This window comes from Rhinoderma darwinii, chromosome 4, assembly GCF_050947455.1.
Source record: "Rhinoderma darwinii isolate aRhiDar2 chromosome 4, aRhiDar2.hap1, whole genome shotgun sequence".
Lineage (NCBI taxonomy): Eukaryota > Metazoa > Chordata > Amphibia > Anura > Rhinodermatidae > Rhinoderma > Rhinoderma darwinii.
Genome location: NC_134690.1, coordinates 194,980,609 through 195,003,520, shown reverse-complemented (window position 1 = coordinate 195,003,520; position 22,912 = coordinate 194,980,609). Strand labels below are relative to the sequence as shown.

The window sequence follows — 22,912 nt, the reverse complement described above, 5'->3', positions numbered from 1 at the left end:
ACTTATGTTATCCCTACCTGCTCTCAATAAGTAAATACTATTATTTATTATTGTTAGCAAATGTCTTTACCTTGCATGGTGTGCAACTGCTTCCCCTGCATTCTGTCTGGCAAGAGCCCTGCCCCACAGGACTGCACCATATTGTAACAGTGGTAATGGCATGCACAGTCGCTAGAATTAAAGGGGCTGTCCACTTTTTATTTTTCCTATTAATTTATTTCTAGAATAGGAAATCATACAGATTTCTAATATACATGTATTTAAAATTCTGCTCACATACATTTCTAACAGTGCAATTGTCTCTGTCTAAAAATAAAAAAAATGGTATAGCCCACAGATTGTCCATCAAAAAGCACCTATAGGATAACTGAATGGACAGTCATGTGACCCACATCATGGGACCCCTGACATTCAGGTAACACTAAAACAGGAAATAAAAAGAGACACGGCGCCACATGGTGCAAAGTAAAAGTAAGACAGGGCAAGGAAGCAAACTTTGTTTAGGAAAACGCTCACCTGGCCCAAAAGACACTGAGTGTCAAAAGGGTAGTAGTAAGGCTGCTGCTGCCAGGTCCAAATCACATACAAATAAGAATTTGTTGTCCAAGGGATAGTTGTAAAACATAAAAAATAGGCCCAACGGCGCTGCACGGATGAAATTTAATAGAAGGGCTACGCGTTTCAACACCGGACTGGTGTCTGATGAAGACACCATTCCGGTGTTGAAACGCGTAGCCCTTCTATTACATTTTGCTTGATGTTTATCTAAGTCGTCCATCCCTCTGTTCATCCGTGCAGCGCCGTTGGTCCTATTTTTTATGTTTTACAACTATTCAGGTAACACTGTCCAGGTATATAACAGTTAAGGCTTTGTTCACATCTGCATTGGGGTTCCGTTCATGGGTTCCATCAGACCTTTCCGTCAGGGGAACCCATGAATGGAAACATGGGTGTAGCTAAAGGCTCATGGGCCCGGGTGCAAGAATTCAGCTTGGGCCCCATTACCCCTCCCCAATACCACCATCATCAGACCCCTGCGCTCGCTTATGCCCAGATGGCTTGCCCAACAGCCCCCATAGTATAATGCCCCCACACAGTATAATGCTCCCATAGCTGCCCCCACACAGTATAATGCCCCATACAGTATAATGCCCCCAACAACAGCCCCATACCGTATAATGCTCTCCATATCAGCCCCACAGTTTAATGCCCCACACAGCTGCCCCCATACAGTAAAATGCCCCCCATACAGTATAATTCCCCCATTTGAGCTTCCCATGCAGTATAATGCCCCTATCATATCAGCCCCATGCCATATCAGCCCCCCATGCAGTATAATGCCCCCCCATATCTGCCCCCATGCCATATCAGCCCCCCATGCAGTATAATGCCCCTCCATATCAGCCCCCCATACAGTATAATGCCCCTCCATATCAGCCCCCCATACAGTATAATGCCCCTCCATATCAGCCCCCCATACAGTATAATGCCCCCATATGTGAATAATAGAAAAATAGCATAATTACTTACCTATTCCCGTTCCTTCGCCTCCTCCGGTGTGTGCTATGAGTGACTCGGCGCAGACAGGCGCGATGATGTCGCTACATCCAGCCTGCCTGCGTCGAGCCGCTCAGGGCACAGTGAATGCTGGATCAAGGAGACGTCAGCCCCTTGCTCCAGCATTGAATGGAACAGGGACCTCGTGAGTGACTCGCGACCCCCCGGAGGTCTTCACACGATCACCCAGGGGGACGCGACCCACAGTTTGTAATATATTGTGTTGTTTTGTGCAGTTTGCGGTGGAGAGAGGGGCTGTAATTTAACAGGCCCCCCTTTCCACCGCAAACAGCACAATACAACACATTACAAGGCAACATTATATTACAATACATTACATTACAGACTCTGCAGCTCACCTGGAGTCCTCTGCACCGACACTTCCACTGCACTTGCTGGAAGACGTGTCACGTGACAACACGGTCACATGGTGCACTAAGTGTACCATGTGACTGTAACCAGGAAGTGCCTGCTTCACGGCACAGAAAATGTATTCTGTATGGCAACGGGGGCCGGTGGGCCCCCCAGGCTTAAAGGCCCGGTCGCAACTGCGACCGCTGCGACCCCTGTAGCTACGCCACTGAATGGAAACCAAACGGAAACCATAGCTTTCCGTTAGCATTACCATCGATTTCTATGGTAACGCTTCCGTTGCTAATGGTTTCCATTGGTCTCCGCACCGTAAGGTTTCAGTGTTTTTGACTAAATCAATAGCGTAGTTGACTGCAAATGGTTTCCGTTTCTCACCGTTCAGCAAGGTTTCCGTTGTTTCTACGGAATCACAACAAAGGAACCATATACGTAGAACAGTGACAAACGAAAACCATTTGCAAAGGATGCGTTACCATTAAAATCAATGGTGATGCAAACGGAAAGCTATGGTTTCCATTTTGGTTCCGTTCATGGGTTCTCCTGATGGAAAGGTGCGACAAAACCCATGAACGGAGCCCCGACGCAGATGTGAACGAAGCCTTAGCCCATGCCGTGTCCTCTATGTGGACACGTATACAGTGTGTATGTGTGTTGTGGGTCGCATTACTGATGTCATCTTTATTCATATTAAGATCGCCTGTGGATACGTTACACTGTGACAGGGGCCACACGCACTATAAGAAATGTATGTGAGCAGAATTTCTAATACATGTATCTTAGAAAACTGTATGATTTTCTATTAGGGGGACTAATGAAATACGTAAAAAAAAAAGTTAAATAAAGTTTTTAGTAATGTACAAAAAAAAATATATTAAACGTAAAAAAAACACCCCTTTTCACATTTTTCCTCTAAAGCAATGTAAAATATAAACAAAATTGGTATCGCCACATCCGTAAAAGTCCAAAATATTACAATATACCAATATTTACCACGCAGGTGAACGCCGTAAAAAGAAAAAAAATGTAATCAGAATTAAAATCGACTACGCTATTGCTTCCAGCAAAACGATGGGTCCGGTGCACAACAGACACAAACGGAAACCATGGGTACCGGATCCGTCACCATTGAAATCAATGGTGATGGAAACAGAAACTTCTGTTTTCCGTCAGTGTCAGTTTGTGTCTGCTCAGGGTCCCGTTCTGTCGGAAACATCCGACGGAACGTCAGAACGGGACTCTAACTGTGAATGAAGCCTAAGATGTACAGTAAATTTTTTGAACAAACTGTGTAATCTGTGGCATGAATAATTCAGGCTGCTCTGAGTGTTCTACCCAGAAAGTGTTCACCTCGTGTTTTTTAACTGTCCGTCCTCGCGGGAGGTTACTTTCCGCACGAGGACGTACAGTTACTGAGTTTTTCCCGGTGCACACTGTCGGCGACAGTGTGCACCGGGAACCGGGAGGTCAGCTGTCGCCGACAGCTGACACTCCCCTCTTGCCGGCCAGCGGTCCTTTGCCGCTGATTTCGGCGAATTAACCCCTTAAATTCGGCGATCGGGTGCAATTGCCGAATTTTAGGGGTTTCTAGCATATCGGCAGACCCCAGTCCGAAATCGCGGGGTCTGCCGATAGTTAGTATGGCAAACGGAAGCCTAACAATGGCTTCCGGGTCTGCCATTAACGGAAGCCCATCAGTACCAACCTTCGGCTGGTCCTGATAGGCTTCCTGTCAGAGTGACAGGAAGTCAATGTGTCGTTCCCGATGCACACTGTCGGCGACAGTGTGCATCGGGAACTTGGAGATCAGCTGTCCCCGACAGCTGACACTCTCCAGTGTTGCCGATCAGCGGCTCATCGCCGCTGATTTCGGCAATTAACCCGTTACATGCGGGGCTCGATTGCGATCTCCGCATGTAGCGGGTTTGTAGCGCATCAGCAGCCCCCATGCAATCGTGGGGGCTTCTGATGCTTGTGATGGCACCCGGGGGCCAGACAACGGCCCCCAAGTCTGCCATGTATGCAGGGCCGCCATCAGGAATTTCAGGGCCCCCTACAGCTAAATTTTCTGGGCCCCACTACCGTGGCACCGCCTGTTAACGGTACTCCGTCCAGAACTATATCATGGTACCCAGGGCCGCCATCAGGGGGGGTATTAGGGGTACTGATGTGAGAGGCCCGGCCAAACCTAATTGAAAGGGGGGCCCGGCAAACTGCCGCGACTTGCCTTTGGTAGAAAAAAAACAGGCCCCTGCAATGGGGCCCATTTTTTTCACCAAAAGAATGTCATGAGCTGCGGGCCCCCCTTTCAATTAGGTTTGGCCGGGCCTCTCACATCAGTACCCCTAATACCCCCCCTGATGGCGGCCCTGGGTAGCATGGGGGTCGTCATGGGGGCCGTCAAAGACCGCCGCTCGTGCGACCGATCACGTGCACCCGCAAACTCCCGCGCATGCGCACCCGCGACCGCTTGGAACCGCGCACCGAATTTTGAGGCAGATTTTGACCTGCCCACACTATCTTGCCGCGTTTCTTGCCCACGGCGATTGAGGACAGCAGACAAAAACGCAGGGAAAAATGCATTTTCTGCCTCCCATTGATTTCGATGGGAGGTCAGAGGCAGAACCGCGGCAAGAAAGGACGTGCTGCTTTTTCTTTTTTCCGCGACTGGCTCCCATTGATTTAAGATTAAATCAATGGGAGGCGGTTTTGGAAGTTGTTTGGTGCTGATTCTGACGCAGTGTCCGAGTCAATATCAAGGGCCAAAAACTCTGTGAACTGGGCCTTATTGTTAGGGCTTATTCAGATGAACGTGTAATACATCCGTGCAACGCGCGTGATTTTCACGCGCCTCCCACGGACCTATGTTACTCTATGGGGCCGTTCAGACTGTCAGTGATTTTCACGCAGCGTGTGTCCGCTGCGTAAAACTCACGACATGTCCTATATTTGTGCATTGTTCGAGCATCACGCACCCATTGAAGTCAATGGGTGCGTGAAAATCACGCCCAGCACTTCCGCAGCCGTATAAACTATGAATGAAAACAGAAATGCACCACGTGCTACAAACATACAAACAGAGTGTCATAATGATGGCGGCTGCGCGAAAATCACGCAGCTGCGCATCATACGCTGCTGACACACGGAGCTGTTATGGACCTTTTGCATGCGCAAAACACCACGTTTTTGCGCGCGCAAATAGCACACGCTTGTGTGAATCCGGCCTTAGGGTAGGAACACACTCGGCATGAACGCTGCAGATTTTATGCAGCACATTTTATTGTGGATAATCCGCAGCGTATCACAGTCGCAGCAGAGTGGATGAGATTAGAACAAATCTCATCCACACGCTGCAAAAAAAATGGACCTGCCGTGTGGCTTTTGGCTTTTTAAGCCGCAGCGTGTCAATGTATTCTGTGGGATCGCTGCTCCTCTGTTGCGGAAATGCTGCGGTTCTGCCGCAAAAATCACAAATGAGAAAAAATAAAAAGGCACTTTTTTAAATTTATAAAAAAGTTTAGACTTGCTCCGGCCGTAGTCCTGGTGACGCGATCCTCTATTCTTAGTGCAGCTCGGCCTCCTGTCATGACGTTTCATCCCATGTGACCGCTGCAGCGGTTACATGGTCTACAGCGTCATCCCAGGAGGCGGGGCTACGTTCAGAAGAGAGAGATGCGTCGCCAGGACTACGGCCGAGGCAAGTCTAAACTTTTTTTTCCCTGCAGGATTCCCGCAGCGGACACGCCTCCCGAAACCTTCGCCACTATTTGGTGCGGTTTTGCTGGCAGAATTCCCTGCGGCTACCGGGGCGGATAAGCTGTGGAGTTTTACTCAGCATATCCGCCTAGTGTGTTCCTTATGTTTTCGCTCCTGGAGCTGCTGCCGGTCTCTAAATAGGCAGTTGGTCCAGTAGAATTTGGAATTATTTTTTTTTGTGAACCAGCTTAAAAAAATACTAAACTTTTGTGTTCGGGCCTATTCACATAACCGTTCGCTTCCGTTCCGGGGTTCCGTCTGAGGTTTCTGTCGGGTGAACCCCGCAACGGAAAGTGAAAGTGACAGCACAGCTTCCGTTTCCGTCAACATTAGCGCAGTCGACTACGCTATTGATTCTGTCCGAAAACCAGCCAGAATGGTGACGAACGGAAACCATTAGCGATGTTTCCGTCACCATTGAGATCAATGGTGACTGAAACGGAAGCTGTGCTGTCACTTTCCGTTGCGGGGTTCACCCGACGGAAACCTCAGACGGAACCCCGGAATGGAAGCGAACGGTGATGTGAACAGGCCCTAACACAAAAGTTTTGTATTTTTTTAAGCTGGTTCACAAAAAAAAATAATTCCAAATTCTACTGGACCAACTGCCTATTTAAAGACCGGCAGCAGCTCCAGGAGCGACATCATAAGGGACACACTAGGCGGATATGCTGAGTAAAACTACACAGCTTATCCGCCCAGGTAGCCGCAGGGAATTCTGCCAGCAAAACCGCACCAAATAGTGGCGCAGGTTTCGTGAGGCGTGTCCGCTGCGGGAATCCTGCAGGGAAAAAAAAGTTTAGACTTGCCCCGGCCGTGGTTTAGGTGACTCTCTCTTCTGAACGTAGCCCCGCCTCCTGGGATGACGCTGTAGACCATGTGACCGCTGCAGCAGTCACTTGGGATGAAACGTCATGACAGGAGGTGGGGCTGCGCTAAGAATAGAGGATCGCGTCACCAGGACTACGGCCGGGGTAAGTCTAAACTTTATCAATTTAAAAAAGTACCTTCTTTTTTTTTCTCATGTGTGATTTTTGCGGCAGAACCGCAGCATTTCCGCAACAGAGGAGCAGCGATCCCACAGAATACATTGACACGCTGCTGCTTAAAAAGCCAAAAGCCACACTGCAGGTCCATTTTTTTTTTGCAGCGTGTGGATGAGATTTGTTCAAATCTCAACCACTCTGCTGCGTCTGTAATACGCTGCGGATTTCCCACAATAAAATGTGTTGCATAAAATCTGCAGTGTTCATGCCGAGTGTGTTCCTACCCTAAGGCCGGATTCACACAAGCGTGTGCTTTTTGCGCGCGCAAAAAACGTGGCATTTTGCGCATGCAAAAGGTCCATAACAGCTCCGTGTGTCAGCAGCGTATGATGCGCGGTTGCGTGATTTTCGCGCAGCCGCCATCATTATGACACTCTGTTTGTATGTTTGTAGCACGTGGTGCTTTTCTGTTTTCATTCATAGTTTATACTGCTGCGGAAGTGTTGGGCGTGATTTTCACGCACCCATTGACTTCAATGGGTGCGTGATGCGCGAACAATGCACAAATATAGGACATGTCGTGAGTTTTACGCAGCGGACACACGGACACATGCTGCGTGAAAATCACTGACAGTCTGCACGGCCCCATAGAGTAACATAGGTCCGTGCGAGGCGCGTGAAAATCACTGACAGTCTGCACGGCCCCATAGAGTAACATAGGTCCGTGCGAGGCGCGTGAAAATCACGCGCGTTGCACGGATGTATTACACGTTCGTCTGAATAAGCCCTAACAATAAGGCCCAGTTCACAGAGTTTTTGGCCCTTGATATTGACTCGGACACTGCGTCAGAATCAGCACCAAAAAACTTCCAAAACCGCCTCCCATTGATTTAATCTGAAATCAATGGGAGCCAGTCGCGGAAAAAAGAAAAAGCAGCACGTCCTTTCTTGCCGCGGTTCCGCCTCTGACCTCCCATCGAAATCAATGGGAGGCAGAAAATGCATTTTTCGCGGCGTTTTTTGCCTGCTGTCCTCAATCGCAGCGGGCAAAAAACGCAGCAAAAAAACGCGGCAAGATAGTGTGGGCAGGTCAAAATCTGCCTCAAAATTCTTTAAGGAATTTTGAGGCAGATTTTTTTTCTGCCTGCAAAATACTTTGTGTGAACAGGGCCATACATAAACAGCACTTTGACACACTTTACTCACCGTGTCAGAAGAGCTGCTGCTCCCACTCCAGTCCTCTTCAGGCGAGGTCCTTCAGGCGAGGTCTTCCAGGCGAGGTCTTCGGTCCAGACGTCCAGTCCTTCACCTCCAGCCAGGCTCCAGGTAAGTTGGGTCCATGTGTGTCCGCGGGTGCGCGCGCTTCGTTCGCGGGTGCGCGCGCTGCGTTCGCTGGTGCGCGCGCGGCCGATCGCAAGTGCGCGCGCGGCCGATCGCGGGTGCGCGCGTGCTGTCGAGGCTGCGAGCGTGCGTGCTGTTGCTTCTGCGAGCGCCCGTGCTGTCGCGGTTGCGCGCTTTTGCCGGGTGCGTGCTCGGACGGTCGCGAGTTTGCGGGTGCGAGTCATCGGTCGGCGGTGTTTGACGGCCCCCATGAGAGGGGGGGCCCGCAGCTCACGACATTCATTTGGTGTTTTCTACCAAAGACAAGTCGCAGCAGTGGCCGGGCCCCCCTTTCAATTAGGTTTGGCCGGGCCCCTCACACCACTACCCCTAATACCCCCCTGATGGCGGCCCTGCATGTATGTCAGCCTATGAGGATCAGCCTCTGCTGATCCTCGTAGACCAACTGTGAGAGTGACTGTGACGTCACACTGACAGTTGGAATACGTTACACTACCTAGGTAGTGTAATGTATTCTAGCAGCGATCAGAGCTGCAGGTAAAAAAAAGAAAGTGTAAAAAGTAAAAGAAAAATTAATAAACAAAAATATAAAGTGTAAAAAGTAAAAAAAAGTTAATAAAAATGTTTTAGAAAAGTGTAAAAATAAAAGGTTTTGTTTTCCTATAATAAGTCATTTATTATATGGAAAAAATGAAAATGTTAAAAAAAAGTACACATATTTGGTATCGCCGTGTTCGTAACGACCCAATCTATGAAACTATAATGTTAATTTTTCCGCACGGTGAACGCCGCAAACAAAACAAAAACGGAAAACTATCAGCATCGCTATTTTTTGGTCACCACCCCTCCCAAGATATAGAATAAAAAGTGACCAAAAAGTTGCATTTACCCCAAAATGGTACCAATAAAAACTACAACCCGTCCCGCAAAAAACAAGACCTCCCACAGCTTTTTTGATGAAAAAATAAAAAAGTTACGGCTCAGAATAGCGTGTCCCAGAAAATAAATTATTTTATAGAAACTTCATTTTATTGTGCAAACGCTGCAAAACTTAAAAAAAACTATACACATATGGTATCGGCGTAATCGTACCGACCGGCAGAATAAATAAAAACTTAATTTATTGCGCACGGTGAACGCTGTAATAAATAAAGAATTGAAAGCGCCAAAATCGCTGTTTTTTGGTCACCTTAGCTCTAAAAAAGATCCTGAGGGGCCAAAATGCTCACTATACCCCTAGAAAAATTCCTTGAGGGGTGTAGATTCCAAAATGGGGTCACTTTTGGGGGTTTTCCACTGTTTTGGTCCCTCCGGGGCGTTGCAAACCCGACACGGCACTGAAAACCAATCCAGCAAAATCTGCGCTCCAAAATCCAAAAGGCGCTCCCTCCCTCGTGAGCCTTGCTGTGGGTCCAAACATCAGTTTAAGACCACATATGGGGTATTGCCGTAATCGGGAGAAATTGCTTTACAAATGTTGGGGTGCTTTTTCTCCTTTATTCCTTGTAAAAATGAAAAAATTCTATGTTTCCACAGAAAAATAGGTGATTTTCATCTTCACAGATTAATTCCACTAAATTCTGCAAAAAAACTGTGGGGTCAAAATGCTAACTATACCCCTAGAAAAATGCCTTGAGGGGTGTAGTTTCCAAAATGGGGTCACTTTGGGGGGGTTTCGACTATTTAGGTACCACAAGACCTCCTCAAACCTGACATGGTGCCTAAAATATATTCCTAAAAAAAGGAGGCCCCAAAATCCACTAGGTGCTCCTTTGCTTCTGAGGCCTATGTTTCAGTCCATTAGGACACTAGGGCCACATGTTGGATATTTCTAAAATCTGCCGAATCTGGGCAATAAATATTGAGTTGCGTTTCTCTGGTAAAACCTTCTGTGTTAAAAAAAAATCTGTATTACAAATGAATTTCGGCAAAAAAAAATGAAATTTGTAAATTTCACCTTTACTTTGCCTTAATTCCTGTGAAACGCCTAAAGGGTTAAAATACTTTCTGAATGTGGTTTTGAATACCTTGAGGGGTACAGTTTTCAAAATGGGGTGATTTATGGGGACTTTCTAATATATAAGGCCCTCAAAGCCACTTCAGAACTGAACTGGTCCCTGAAAAAATAGCCTTTTGAAATTTTATTGAAAATATGAGAAATTGCTGCTAAAGTTCTAAGCCTTGTAACGTCCTAGAAAAATAAAAGTACGTGAAAAAAAATGATGCAAACATAAAGTAGACATATGGGGGATGTTAACTAGTAACTATTTTGTGTGGTATTACTATCTATTTCACAAGCAAATACATTTAAATTTAGAAAAATGCTAAGTTTTTCACAAATAAATATTGAATTTATCGACCAAATTTTTTCACTAACATAAAGTACAATATGTCACGAGAAAACAATCTCAGAATCGCTTGGATAGGTAAAAGCATTCCGGAGTTATTACCACATAAAGTGACACATGTCAGATTTGAAAAAATCATCTGTGTCCACAAGGCCAAAACAGGCTGTGTCCTAAAGGGGTTAAATAAATATAGTCTTATTTTCTTGTTTACTTATTTACTTTTTGCAGCCTGTCAGCAACTTTGTAGTGTAGTGTTTCTTTCAAGCCAGTGGTCTTTTACTAGACTACCACAAGATGGCAACGGACACAATAAAAATAACCCAGGCTTGCATATAAAGACTGGATAATTGCCAACTAAATGAATTTTAGTATGTTATTAGTCTCTTTGTAAGTTGCATTGTGCTAAAGCTGGCCATACATGAGTGATTTTTAACAACTGAAGGAACGGCAACTGCTCCTTCATAGATAAATCAGTGTCGACGTGTTGCGATATGTCGCTTAAAATATGGAAATCTTACACATCTGTAGGTGGTAAAAAATGTTATGGTAGGAAAATTTACGCAAATTAACTTATGACGTCAGCTTGGCCATGTCCAGCAAATGAGCGAGTGTTGTTTTTCGCCATTTTGTGAGCAGACATTTGTCCAAGAGCAGAAGTTAGTTCGGTTATGGTGATTGTTTCATCTAGCACCCATATGATGATGTCATTTTTTGGCGCATGCTCATTACATAACATTGTTTGTACAAAACGAAGAGCTCTGTACAACGAATGCTCCTGACAAACGACCCAAAAAATCCAACACGTTAGAGAGTCACAGCCATATTTCAGGGGATGGTCATTGTATAAGTCCATTCATTTGACCAAGAAGTAAAATACTAAATCTTTATTTATATCTTGCTAAAGTCAGGGGTACAAACACCACCGTGAAAAGGGCCCAAAGTGTTCAAATGAAATTAAATAATAAGAAACAAGTAACTCATCAACTGATTCAATTGTGAACCCTCAGGAATGAATATACTCATATGTATGCAAGTTATGCAAGGCTGCAGTGTGTTAAATTGGTATACCAGCAGGTCATTCCCAATAGCACTGGAGCATCAGAACGCTACCTGAGCATGCCAGAGCTAGCATTTGAGACACAGTGATGCTGTCATTTACACCTAAATACCCATTCTATTCTGACTTGGGTCTCTCTGGTTTTTGTGCACAGTGCCGAATGCTGCAGTACTCATGGAATCAAGATGTGGATTCTGTCATAGAAGGTATCTTCTATTGGAATTACACTTGAACTTATTTTTTGGGAATGGATGCATGGATCTCCACTGGGATGGCTGCTTACCAGCGTCTCAGGTGGTCTCCATATATCCAATCCCAATTAATATATTTAGATTGGTGACTAAGATAACCCCCCCCCTTTCCTCCTTTCCTCCTTTCCATCCATCTATTTAGACACTGGTCCAATTTGGTACAGCTAGACTGTATGCTCAAGAAATTTTAGCATTATAAATGACTCTGCCGTTAAGTAGTGGAGACTGATCCTCTCTTTCTTTATATAAACGGATTCACTCCCTGCTATGCAGATAGACATCAAATTACCTATATTTTTATTTAAAATGGAATCTTTGAGGGATTGGACTCATGGCTCTACCTATGGTTGGTGGGGACCCGGTCCCATTGCCTTAATAGGGCATAGGACCAATTCCCTGTCTCCCTGGGACGAGACATGGACTCCCTACCTATTGTATTCTTGGAATTTATGTTATATATTTAATTAATTAATTAATTAATTGATAAACTTTGATGGAGGAATTACCCTTATAAGTTTTTGTATTCATATTTTCTTTTTGTTTATCTTGTTTATTTTATTTAATATTATTATGTTTTACTCCCCTTTTTGTTACTTTGGTATTGTGGAGAGGACATCGCTCATCACCCACTATTATAACAGGGTTTAAGTATAATACTCTGTGTTCAATTATTGATATACATTTTCAATTACTATTTATAATGTATTTTCCTTTATATACTAGCAGGATAAAATTACAATGATGAATTACATAAATTGGGAAATATATATAGGACCTTGCGTCCCGGTACTTCATCTTAGTAATAGGGTAAATAAGTGAATTGATTTGTTCCGATCAAGCTTGACACTCTAAATACATCACATTCTATTGCATTTACTAAATGGCTCTGAGGAAATCCCGAACAGGGATGAAACGCGTCAGCTGATCAATCAAAACAGCTTGGCAGGTAGTGACATCAAACCATGCCTTGCAATCGCCGGTGGTGTCGAAAGCACCACATGGAAAACAGCATCATATGATTTTGAACTTACCTTCCTGGCGGTGTGCGCTTTCTTCTGGACCTTGTGTCTCTCCGTCTGCCCTTCCGACCGACTCTGAGCATATTTTGGGAATTTCTATTAGGTATGGTTTAAAACCAAACTCCTTTCTTTAGTTTATCTGTCATAGAAGTTAACCTGCATAGAGGTGATATCCACGATGCTTTATTTTCACTGCCTACCAGGAAGGGGGACATTCTGGGGGTTCAATCCTGGAGTCCAACCTTTTATAAACCCTTACTCTATTGTAGGGCTGGGCAATTAATTGGGGAAAAAATTTAAAAAACGAAATTCAGAACAGATAACCAACGTCATCTTGCGCATTTTGTTTTTTCTTCATTTTTTTTCCGGTTTCAACTGTATCCTTGCTCTACTATTCAATGTGCAACATTGGCCGTTCATGGCTTGGTGCGATAAAGTAATTGCCTTGCGCCTATTTGTGCCAAGCCGTGAGCGGTTCAGCACGCATATTTTCAGACTCCGCTGCACTTCTGCCATATACCAGCATTTCAGGAAGCTTATTGGTCCATGGTGTCCTTAATGCCTGCCCCATTTATTTGTATACAGGAATGATGGGTTATATACAGGAATGATGGGGGTTATATGCAGGCATGATGGCTGTCTAGTATATACAGGGATGATGGGGGTTATATACAGGGATTATGGGGTTATATATATCCCTGTATATACCAGCCCACCATCATCCCTGTATATAACCCCCGAAACACGGATACTCAGCAGCACAACAAGCAACAGGACAGAGAAGAGTATCCCAGGTGCAGGGGGGGGGGGGGGGGGGGGGTGCACGCAGGGGTTAAAAATGGTTGTATGTCTGGGTAGTGGCTTTTTTTGCTCGTCGTCTATCTTTTGGCCCCATCTGCTTTGGGACTTCAGGACAGCATTGGTCTTCGTGGTCCAGTGGTACGACTTGTTGTCCTGATATAGGGTGATGGGTTGCACACTGGCCACGATAATATAATCTTGTTGGCTCATTGGTCGATAAGCGGAGTATTGGACCATGTACATGTGGCGATTTTATACCAGCTATTAAAGACCTTGCTAGACAATGCTCACCTACGTTTGGATATGTCCTGTCTGTTGTCCCCTGTGGTTTTAAACCTTTGGATGAGATATAACCCCACTATATGTAGAATATGTAATATGGTTCTCCATCTTCCTTTTTTTAATATACATGCTGCTTGATGGGTGAAACACCTACATGGATGTTTAGAATATGATATTCGAGTTATGAATACTCTAGGGCAAGAACACAATTATTATATCTCTCCAGACAATGCCTTATGATCATTTATTGGTCATAATATTTACCTTGACAGCTGAGGGACAAGCTAGATAGAAAGGAGTACCCTGGATATATTGCTATAATCCTAGATACATTATAAGCGGTCATTTGTGTTGTATTTTTTTTTGTCCACTTGGGTGCAGCAGTCGGCGGATCACGGACATGGCTGCGCTTGCGCAGTTGGAGGTAGTCCTGGTAGCTTAGTCTCTTGGCCTCTAAGGTTGCTATAGGCAACTGGACATTCGCAGATAGGTGACAGGTACGATCGAGCATGCACATCGGAGATATGCCGTGAGTGATACAAAATACTGATAAATCAGACCTAAGGACGTTAGAGGCTAAAGCTGGGTAACTAGGAACGCTGCTTCTAGTGACACCCCCTTACTTTGTAGGCTGGCACTAGGTAACTTGGGACGCCATTTCTGGTAACCACTTCCATTTAGACAGGTGTTAGAAACATTTTTAAGACATGTTCCTAGGATTTATAGTGATCTACTTTTATGTGTATGTTTTATAGATGTCACTTATATTGAGTTTATATGTATGTATTGATATTACTAATTATTCACTAATTAGATAGTTTTACAAAGTTTGTATAAATTAACTCACAGGATGTGATGTCATGGGATACCTGCTTTATAAATTATGCAGCTGGTCTTTGTATTTTATGCTTGAGAAAGACGCTGACCGGGTTGAAACGTTGCAAGGTTATGTGTTTGGTTAATTAAAAAACATTTTTCTACTGGAGTGCTGCAGTTTCTCTCTCTTTATGTATATAACCTCCATCATCCCTGCATATACCATTAGGGCAGGCACTGTCCGCTCGCCGTGGCACATGGGCATTGAGACTAAACAAGAAGTAAATGGGGCGGCCATTGAGGACACCATGGACCTATAGGATGGCTGAAATGCCAGTATATGGCAGAAGTCCAGTGGAATCACAAAATATGCGCAGACTGGAGAAGCAGAGGGATCTCCTCTACACGCTGTTAGAACGGGGTTAGGAGAGTATGTATTTTATTAATTTTATTAGGCACTATTGGGGCTGTATGGAGGGCTTCTTGAGAGTGTTCTTGGAACCTCAGGTCTATGCGGGTAGAAGCAGTAGAAGGGAGATCACGACCTGCCAGCTCATCTTTGATCCTACTGGCTAATCTTTGCTAGAAGGTTGCCACCAGGGCCTCATTATTTCAGGCAAGCTCTGCTGTGAGAGTACAGCATTGGATGGCATATTCTCCAACCAGGGCTGCCATCAGGAATTTCTGGGCCCCATACAGCCAAGGAGTCTGGGGCTCCCTCCATCACCGAGGGTTGGGCAACGGAAAGTGGTGCATTCACGTTTGTACGTTATGCACGTTAACTGATTTTGGCACTGATGTCAATTACAGTGAATGAAACCATAGGTCAGGCACATGACCGGTTAATGATCTGGATTTTGTTAAAATCAGCCAAAACATATCTTACTGTATGGCATACAGTGGGATACGTCGCCCGGTGAATGGCCCCATAAATGGACAGCGACATTAGTAGCTTTCCCAGAGCTGGACTTCCCAGTGCTTCTACTAGTGCTCTGCCCAGGGACTCCAGCGCTGTTCCTGATGTCCATATATGGACAGTGATTTCAGGAGTCCAAAGGCAGAGTGATTGCGATGCTCTGCCTGGGGACTCAAGCATTGTATATTACTGTCCATATAGTGTTGTCAGGAGCGTTATATGTTTTTTTTGTGGGATCGCTCAGGATGGAATAGTATAGTCTATTACGCTATTCCATCCTTCAAAAAAAGGTAAACCCCATTCACATGAGTTATATTGTAACTTGCAGTGAATTTTCCGTGCACAATCCACACTGAAAATAGGATACTTTTAGCCATGTGCCAATTTAAAAGCAAATTGTTATTCTATTTAGCCCTTAGATATCGCAACTTAGATAGATATATGAAGATATTATAATCATCTATCAATCTCATATCTATATGTTATCTCATATTTATCTATCTCATATCTATCTATATAATATCTATCCTATATATAGTATAGTTCTGTGTGCTGCGGCTACACGGCACAGGTCCCATGGCCAAAAATCGCTTTGTCCAGTAGCTTACATCGCAAGTAAAATTACCACGACCACATTCACTGCCATTACTTGCCATGTAGGCTACAGAGAACATAGTAATCTTTGGCCCTGCGACCTGTGTCGCGTCCAAAGTCGCCGTGTAGCCCCAGCCTAAAACAATACTATATATCGATAGATAGATAGATATGAGATAGCTGTATTAGATCGATAGTTAGATAGATAGATAGATAGATAGATAGATAGATAGATAGATATGAGATCGATAGATACAGTTAGGTCCAGAATAATTTAGACTGACACAAGTTTTGGCATTTTAGCGGTTTACCAAAACATATTGAATATACAGTTATATAATCAATATGGGCTTAAAGTGCAGACTCTCGGCTTTAATTTGAGGGTATTCACATCCTAATTTGAGGAAGGGATTAGGAATTACAGCTCTTTAATATGTAGCTGCCTCTTTTTCAAAGGTCCAAAGATAATTGGACAATTATCTCAAAAGCTATTTAATGGGTTGCATGGGCTATTTGCTCGTTAATCCATCATCAATTAAGCAGGTAAAAGGTATGGAGTTGATTCCAGGTGCGGCATTTGCATTTGGAAGCTGTTGCTGTGAACCCACAACAAGAGGTCAAAGGAGCTCTCGATGCAAGTGAAACAGACCATCGTTAGGCTGAAAAAAAATGAAGAAATCCATCAGAGAGATAGCACAAATGTTAGGAGTGGCCAAATCAACAGTTTGATGCATTCTTGAAAAAAAGACTGCATGGTGATCTTGTGAACTCCAAAAGGCCTGGATGTACACAGAAGACAACAGTGGTGGACGATCGCAGAATCCTTTCCATGGTGAAGAAAAACACCTTCAGAACATCTACCCAAGCAAGTGGGGGGGGGGCCCCGCAGGGGGGGCAGCGAGACATGTAGCCGGGATCCGTGACGGCTGTACCACTAGTACTGTCCTGATGGCGGCCCTGTTTCCAACAGTTAAACTTGCTTGACGAAGGGACAGAAGGGAAGCAGCGGTTAAAGATGTATGGCCTGGTTCCTCGAAGACGATATGAAAGGTGTCAATGAAGAGATGAAAATTCGAAGACTCCGGTTCCCAGAGGGGATTTGTCCATGTCAAGGCCTTGCCAGACATCAGGGAGACGATGAATGCTATCTTCGTCTGATCGAAAGGGAACAGGTGGGCATGCAATTTGAGGTGAAGTGGATCTTGCACTGATTAAGAAAGCCACGACAGACTTTGGAATCTCCAACAGTCACAGGTAGATGGTACCTTGATGGCAGCTGGATACAGGCAAATAGAAGATAATGGATACAAGTGCTGCCGGATTACTAGAAGCAGGCTGTTGCCGGATTACTGGAAGCAGGCTGGTCCCGGATTACTGGAAGCAGGCTGGTCCCGGATTGCTGGAAGCAGGCTGGTCCCGGATTACTGGAAGCAGGCTAATCCCGGATTACTGGAAGCAGGCTGGTCCCGGATTACTGGAAGCATGCTGGTCCCGGATTACTGAAAGCATGCTGGTCCCAGATTACTGGAAACGGTCATGGGATACAGGGTACAGGATACCGACTGGTCACGGACACAGGATACCGACTGGTCACGGACACAGGACACAAGATACAAGATGCCGACTGGTCACGGACACAGGATACAGAATGTAGGATACCGACTGGTAACGGACACAGGATACCGACTGGTAATGGACACAGGATACAGGATACCGACTGGTAACGGACACAGGATACCGACTGGTCACGGACACAGGATGCAGTATACCGAATGGTCACGGACACAGGATACAGGGTACCGAGTCGTCACGGACACAGGAGGCAGGATACCGAAGGTAAGAGACACAGGCTACAGGGAAAAGGATACTGACTAGTCACGGACATGCAATACAGGATGCAGCATACCGACTGGTAACAAACACAGGATACAGGGTACAGAATACCGACTGGTAACGGACATAAGATATGGAACCTTTGCAGGCTAACACTAAGCTAGTACAACATTGCTCAGGGACTGGGATAGTGGGCAGACTTCCGTAAATAGTCCTGGATGTTCTGGGATAGGTTGTGTGCATAATTCCTGGTGCGTGCACTGGCCCTTTAAGAAACATCCGGAGCACGCACGCTCACCCTATGGGAACCAGGGGCAGCAGAAAAAGTGCATTGGCGTCCCAGGGAAGGAGGAAGCGGATGCCGGTGGTAATTATATTCAGGCCGGCGGCCACTAGGATGGGGAAGATGGCGATGGTCCGTGGTCGTCGGTGCTACAATGCTACAAAGCTTATGTTATCCAACAATCCCAAAACGAAAGAGAAACAGAAAGCGGCAACTCACCATCCTGCGTTAAAATCTTCTTTTAGCTTTAGCTCATAAAACATCCATGGAGCGGGCGTGGGGGAGGATGCACCCGGCGGGCAACAGCCTGTTTCGTGTAACAACACTTCCTCTGGTCCGATCACGTTATGTTCATGTTACTTGCTTTCAGGGGCATAACTAGGAAAGACTGGGCGCCATAGCAAACTTTTGACTGCCCCCTCCCCCACAACCAACACTCCCACACCCCCGCAACCCCCACGCTCCCCACAATGAACATTTATCAGTTCTGTGTGCAATGTAAAAATAGCCAGGCCGTCAAGTGTATTAACCTTTAGTAACGGGGTTACAAAAATTGTAACAAACAGTTAAGCACTGATATTTTAACATTTGTTATCACTTAATTATGCTATTTCATAGCCATAATAGTTATTAGAAAGACTGACCTGAAACTTAAAGCAGCAGGACAGGTAGGCCAACACCCCTGTAGATCATACCACAGTTACCCCTGTAGATAGTACCACATATCCCCCTGTAGATAGTGCCACACACAGCCCCCCTTGTAGACTCACGTACACTTACCTAGCCCCGTTCCCGCGACGAATGGAGCTGCTCCACAGCCTCCTCAGCAGCCTATGAGACGGGACATTTGCGTAGGCCGGCGTGAGCCATTGATGTAATCGCACCAGCCTGTGCAGGTATCTTGTCCCAGCGCCTTATAGGATGCAGGCCTAACGTGGCCTGTGGCCTAGTAAACGGCACAATAGTATTCAATTGTATCTGCATCCTAAGGACGCAGATACAATTGAACGTGGCAGTCGCTCGGGTGCCCCGGATACACGGTGCTAGCGATGCCACCGGGTATGAGGGGGCCTGTGCCGCAAGCTTGGCACATAATGTTATGTGCCGGGCGGCACTGGCCCCCCCATGCCGCAGGCCCTGTAGCAGCTGCTATGGCTGCTGTAGCGGTAGTTACGCCACTGCTTGCTTGTTTTATCGTTTTTTTTAAAAAAAAAGTGTCAAATAGCCAAATTAAGTTCACAGTCATTTACTAGTATTGAACAATAAAACATGAAAACATTAAAGGGGGTGAATACTTTTTTTTTTAGACACTGTGTGGCAGGTTCCATTTTCACCATATAAAGCATATGTGAAGAAATTCTTGAAAACTCATCATGTGCCAAACAATATGAATATTGTGAAACGTTTTGTTAATCTACAGAGATAAAATAAGACACCCTTTATAATTGTAATAGTGCCCAACTAATGGCTGCTGTGCCTACTGTTAACAGGCACTTGTTCATGAAATCATCAGCAGAGAAATAATTCATTAAGTACTGTTAACATGTTGGTAAAATGGACATGGATAGTGGTCCATCGGGCTGTGGAGTTGGTAAGCCAAACTTCCAGCTCCGACTCCTTGATAAATTGCTCATGTATAATAAGCCCGGTTGTCTGCTCGCTTTGTATTTGGTAATGTTGTAAGAAAACAATGTGCACTCAAATTACTTTATGCAGCTACATATGTATATGTCCTGGAAATCAGGTGCAAGTTTGAATGGGAATAAAATAAAGATATAAAAAACATGTATCTGCTATTGAAAGTATTTGCCTTAAATGGACACTAACTTTTTATTTATTTATTGTTCAGCTCATTCTCAGCCCATTCTCAGCTCAGCACTGACGCTGCGCCATGCAAGCTAAGCGGATTGGCTGGCCGCCAAAGAGGGAGGGGAAAGGGGATATAGTACCAGACAGAAGAGTAGCGCAGGAGATCACATGATAAGTACAGGATACTACAGAATAGTCCTGGTACTCACAGCCCTCAGCGCAGCCCAATCACTAGTAGCAAAGACAATATTAATCCTCAGTGCTCCAGAGTCTGTTCAGTGGGGGGGGGACTCATAAAACTTTGGGTGCAGTGGGCCCACCAAAGTGTTAAGGTGGCCCTGCGCCCAGTAGTGAACTTGCTTGACTGGTCTTCAGAGGAGGAACTTCACTACTGGTCATGTGCCGCACAGCTTTGGACATTTTAACTACGGGTCTTTAGAGCAGCAGCATGAATATCCTTAGTCTAAAGGAGAGAGCAATGGAGAGGTGATGACAGATTTTCTATCGCCGCTAGAACATCCTAACTGTATTTCGATCACATCTAAGTTCATATCATGAATTTGATCTTTAACAGGTGGATCCTGCGTGTCAGTCCCACTTACCTGACGGATTCGGTTTTCAGCGCAAGATACAGCTTCTATGTATCCAGGATACATAGAAGCTGTATCTCAAAAAGTAATCATTTTTTTAAAATAAAAAACTATTTAAAAAATTGCCTTAAACACCATAATACAGTGTAAAAAAGTGTTCAAAGGTTTACATAGCCTTTAAGGTAGCCTATATAGTCTTGTATTACATGTAGAGCAGACTGTATTAGAATGCTCTAAAAAAAGTGCAGTTGTGCTACAATATCCTAAAATTAGGGAATTAATGATAATGCAAGTCCCGAATAAGTGTAAAAAATATATATATTTAGGCAATATGTGAACTGTAACATCTGAACACTAGGTGGCAGCTAATAGACGCATAAACTAAAATTAGTGCTACGTTGCAACAACTGCCATTGTTTTGGGTTATTGAACTGTAGGGCGGTGAGGAAGCAGGGATGCCCAACATCTTTTATGTCGTAGCAGAATTGTGTTTTATCTATAAACCAATGCACACGACCGTGCTCGTAATTACGACTCGTAATTACGAGCACGGCCGTGCACGGGCGGCCACGGGCAGACGGCCGCTTTTGCGAGCCGTGCTGCCATTATAAAGTATAGCAGCACGGCCCGTAAAATGAAAAAATAGAACATGCTCTATTTTTCTAACGGCACGGGCACCTTCCCGTGAGAAAACGGGAAGGTACCCGTGACTAACAGAAGTCTATGGGCCCGTTATTGCGGGTCGTAATTACGACCCGCAATAACGGGTGTTTTTACGGTCGTGTGCATGATGATCATTAAAGAGGCTCTGTCACCAGATTTTGCAACCCCTATCTGCTATTGCAGCAGATAGGCGCTGCAATGTAGATTACAGTAACGTTTTTATTTTTAAAAAACGAGCATTTTTGGCCAAGTTATGACCATTTTTGTCATTATGCAAATGAGGCTTGCAAAAGTCCAAGTGGGTGTGTTTAAAAGTACAAGTCCAAGTGGGTGTGTATTATGTGCGTACATCGGGGCGTTTTTAATACTTTCACTAGCTGGGCGCTCTGATGAGAAGTAACATCCTCTTCTCTTCAGAACGCCCAGCTTGTGACAGTGCAGATCTGTGACGTCACTCACAGGTCCTGCATCGTGACGGCCACATCGGCACCAGAGGCTACAGTTGATTCTGCAGCAGCATCAGCGTTTGCAGGTAAGTCGATCTTACCTGCAAACGCTGATGCTGCTGCAGAATCAACTGTAGCCTCTGCTGCCGATGTGGCCGTCACGATGCAGGACCTGTGAGTGACGTCACAGATCTGCACTGTCACAAGCTGGGCGTTCTGAAGAGAAGAGGATGTTACTTCTCATCAGAGCGCCCAGCTAGTGAAAGTAGTAAAAACGCCCCGATGTACGCACATAATACACGCCCACTTGGACTTGTACTTTTAAACACACCCACTTGGACTTTTGCAAGCCTCATTTGCATAATTACAAAAATGGTCATAACTTGGCCAAAAATGCTCGTTTTTTAAAAATAAAAACGTTACTGTAATCTACATTGCAGCGCCTATCTGCTGCAATAGCAGATAGGGGTTGCAAAATCTGGTGACAGAGCCTCTTTAACCCTAAAGTGACAGATCCTCTTTACTTTAATAGTTTCATTTGTAAGTGATATTGAAGTATTCATGATACACTGTATCTCTAGTTACCAATAAATATAGCTCAGCACATGTGTTCAGTTTGTATATAATGAAATATATTTTCAATGTGTTTGAGCAGACATGTTCTTAAGAAGCAGCGGCAGAATTTATACATATTAGAGCAGTTACTATGAAATGTTAATATTGTCTTTACTTTTTACTAACCTGACTGCTCGGATGACAGTTTTAAGAGCTGGGGTTAGATCTTCTACTGATACATCGCAGTGACACCCTTTGTCATCATGTACTTCCTCTGTTCCAAGGTTGGCATCAGCTGAAAAAATAAAATCAGACTGATCTAAGAAGATATTCATAAGAATTTCTAAACTCCAGCCTTTTATGGTTTAGGCTGAAGCAGACATGTTCATTATATGATTTATTTGTACATAGTGCCCTAATTTAATGCTATTCACCAACAAAAAAAAGCCAACTGGTGCTAGAACTAGAACAAAAAGGTGATGCTAGATGCTAAAATTAGATGTCACCTGACAGTTTATCTGTTCTGTGTTTCTACTTTTTATATTTTGATTATTGCTGATCTGTAAAACTCAGGATCTGGCTTGTCTTATGATCTGGCTCTTCAGTGGACCCAATACTACTCACTTTTGAGACAAGTGCC

The 22,912-nt window shown here is 44.7% G+C and overlaps 1 protein-coding gene across 2 annotated transcripts in view; it reads right to left on the bottom strand.

Moving 5' to 3' along the window:
* Positions 1-22,912, bottom strand: part of KCNQ5 (potassium voltage-gated channel subfamily Q member 5) — a 660,896-nt gene that overhangs the window by 24,209 nt on the left and 613,775 nt on the right. For both annotated transcript variants that reach the window (XR_012883164.1, XM_075862030.1), the window contains exon 11: positions 22,459-22,567. Coding sequence is in view for 1 of the 2 variants with exons in the window: in XM_075862030.1 (XP_075718145.1) it covers positions 22,459-22,567 (109 nt within the window). In the remaining variant the exon portion in view is untranslated. The remainder of the gene's footprint in view (positions 1-22,458; positions 22,568-22,912) is intronic.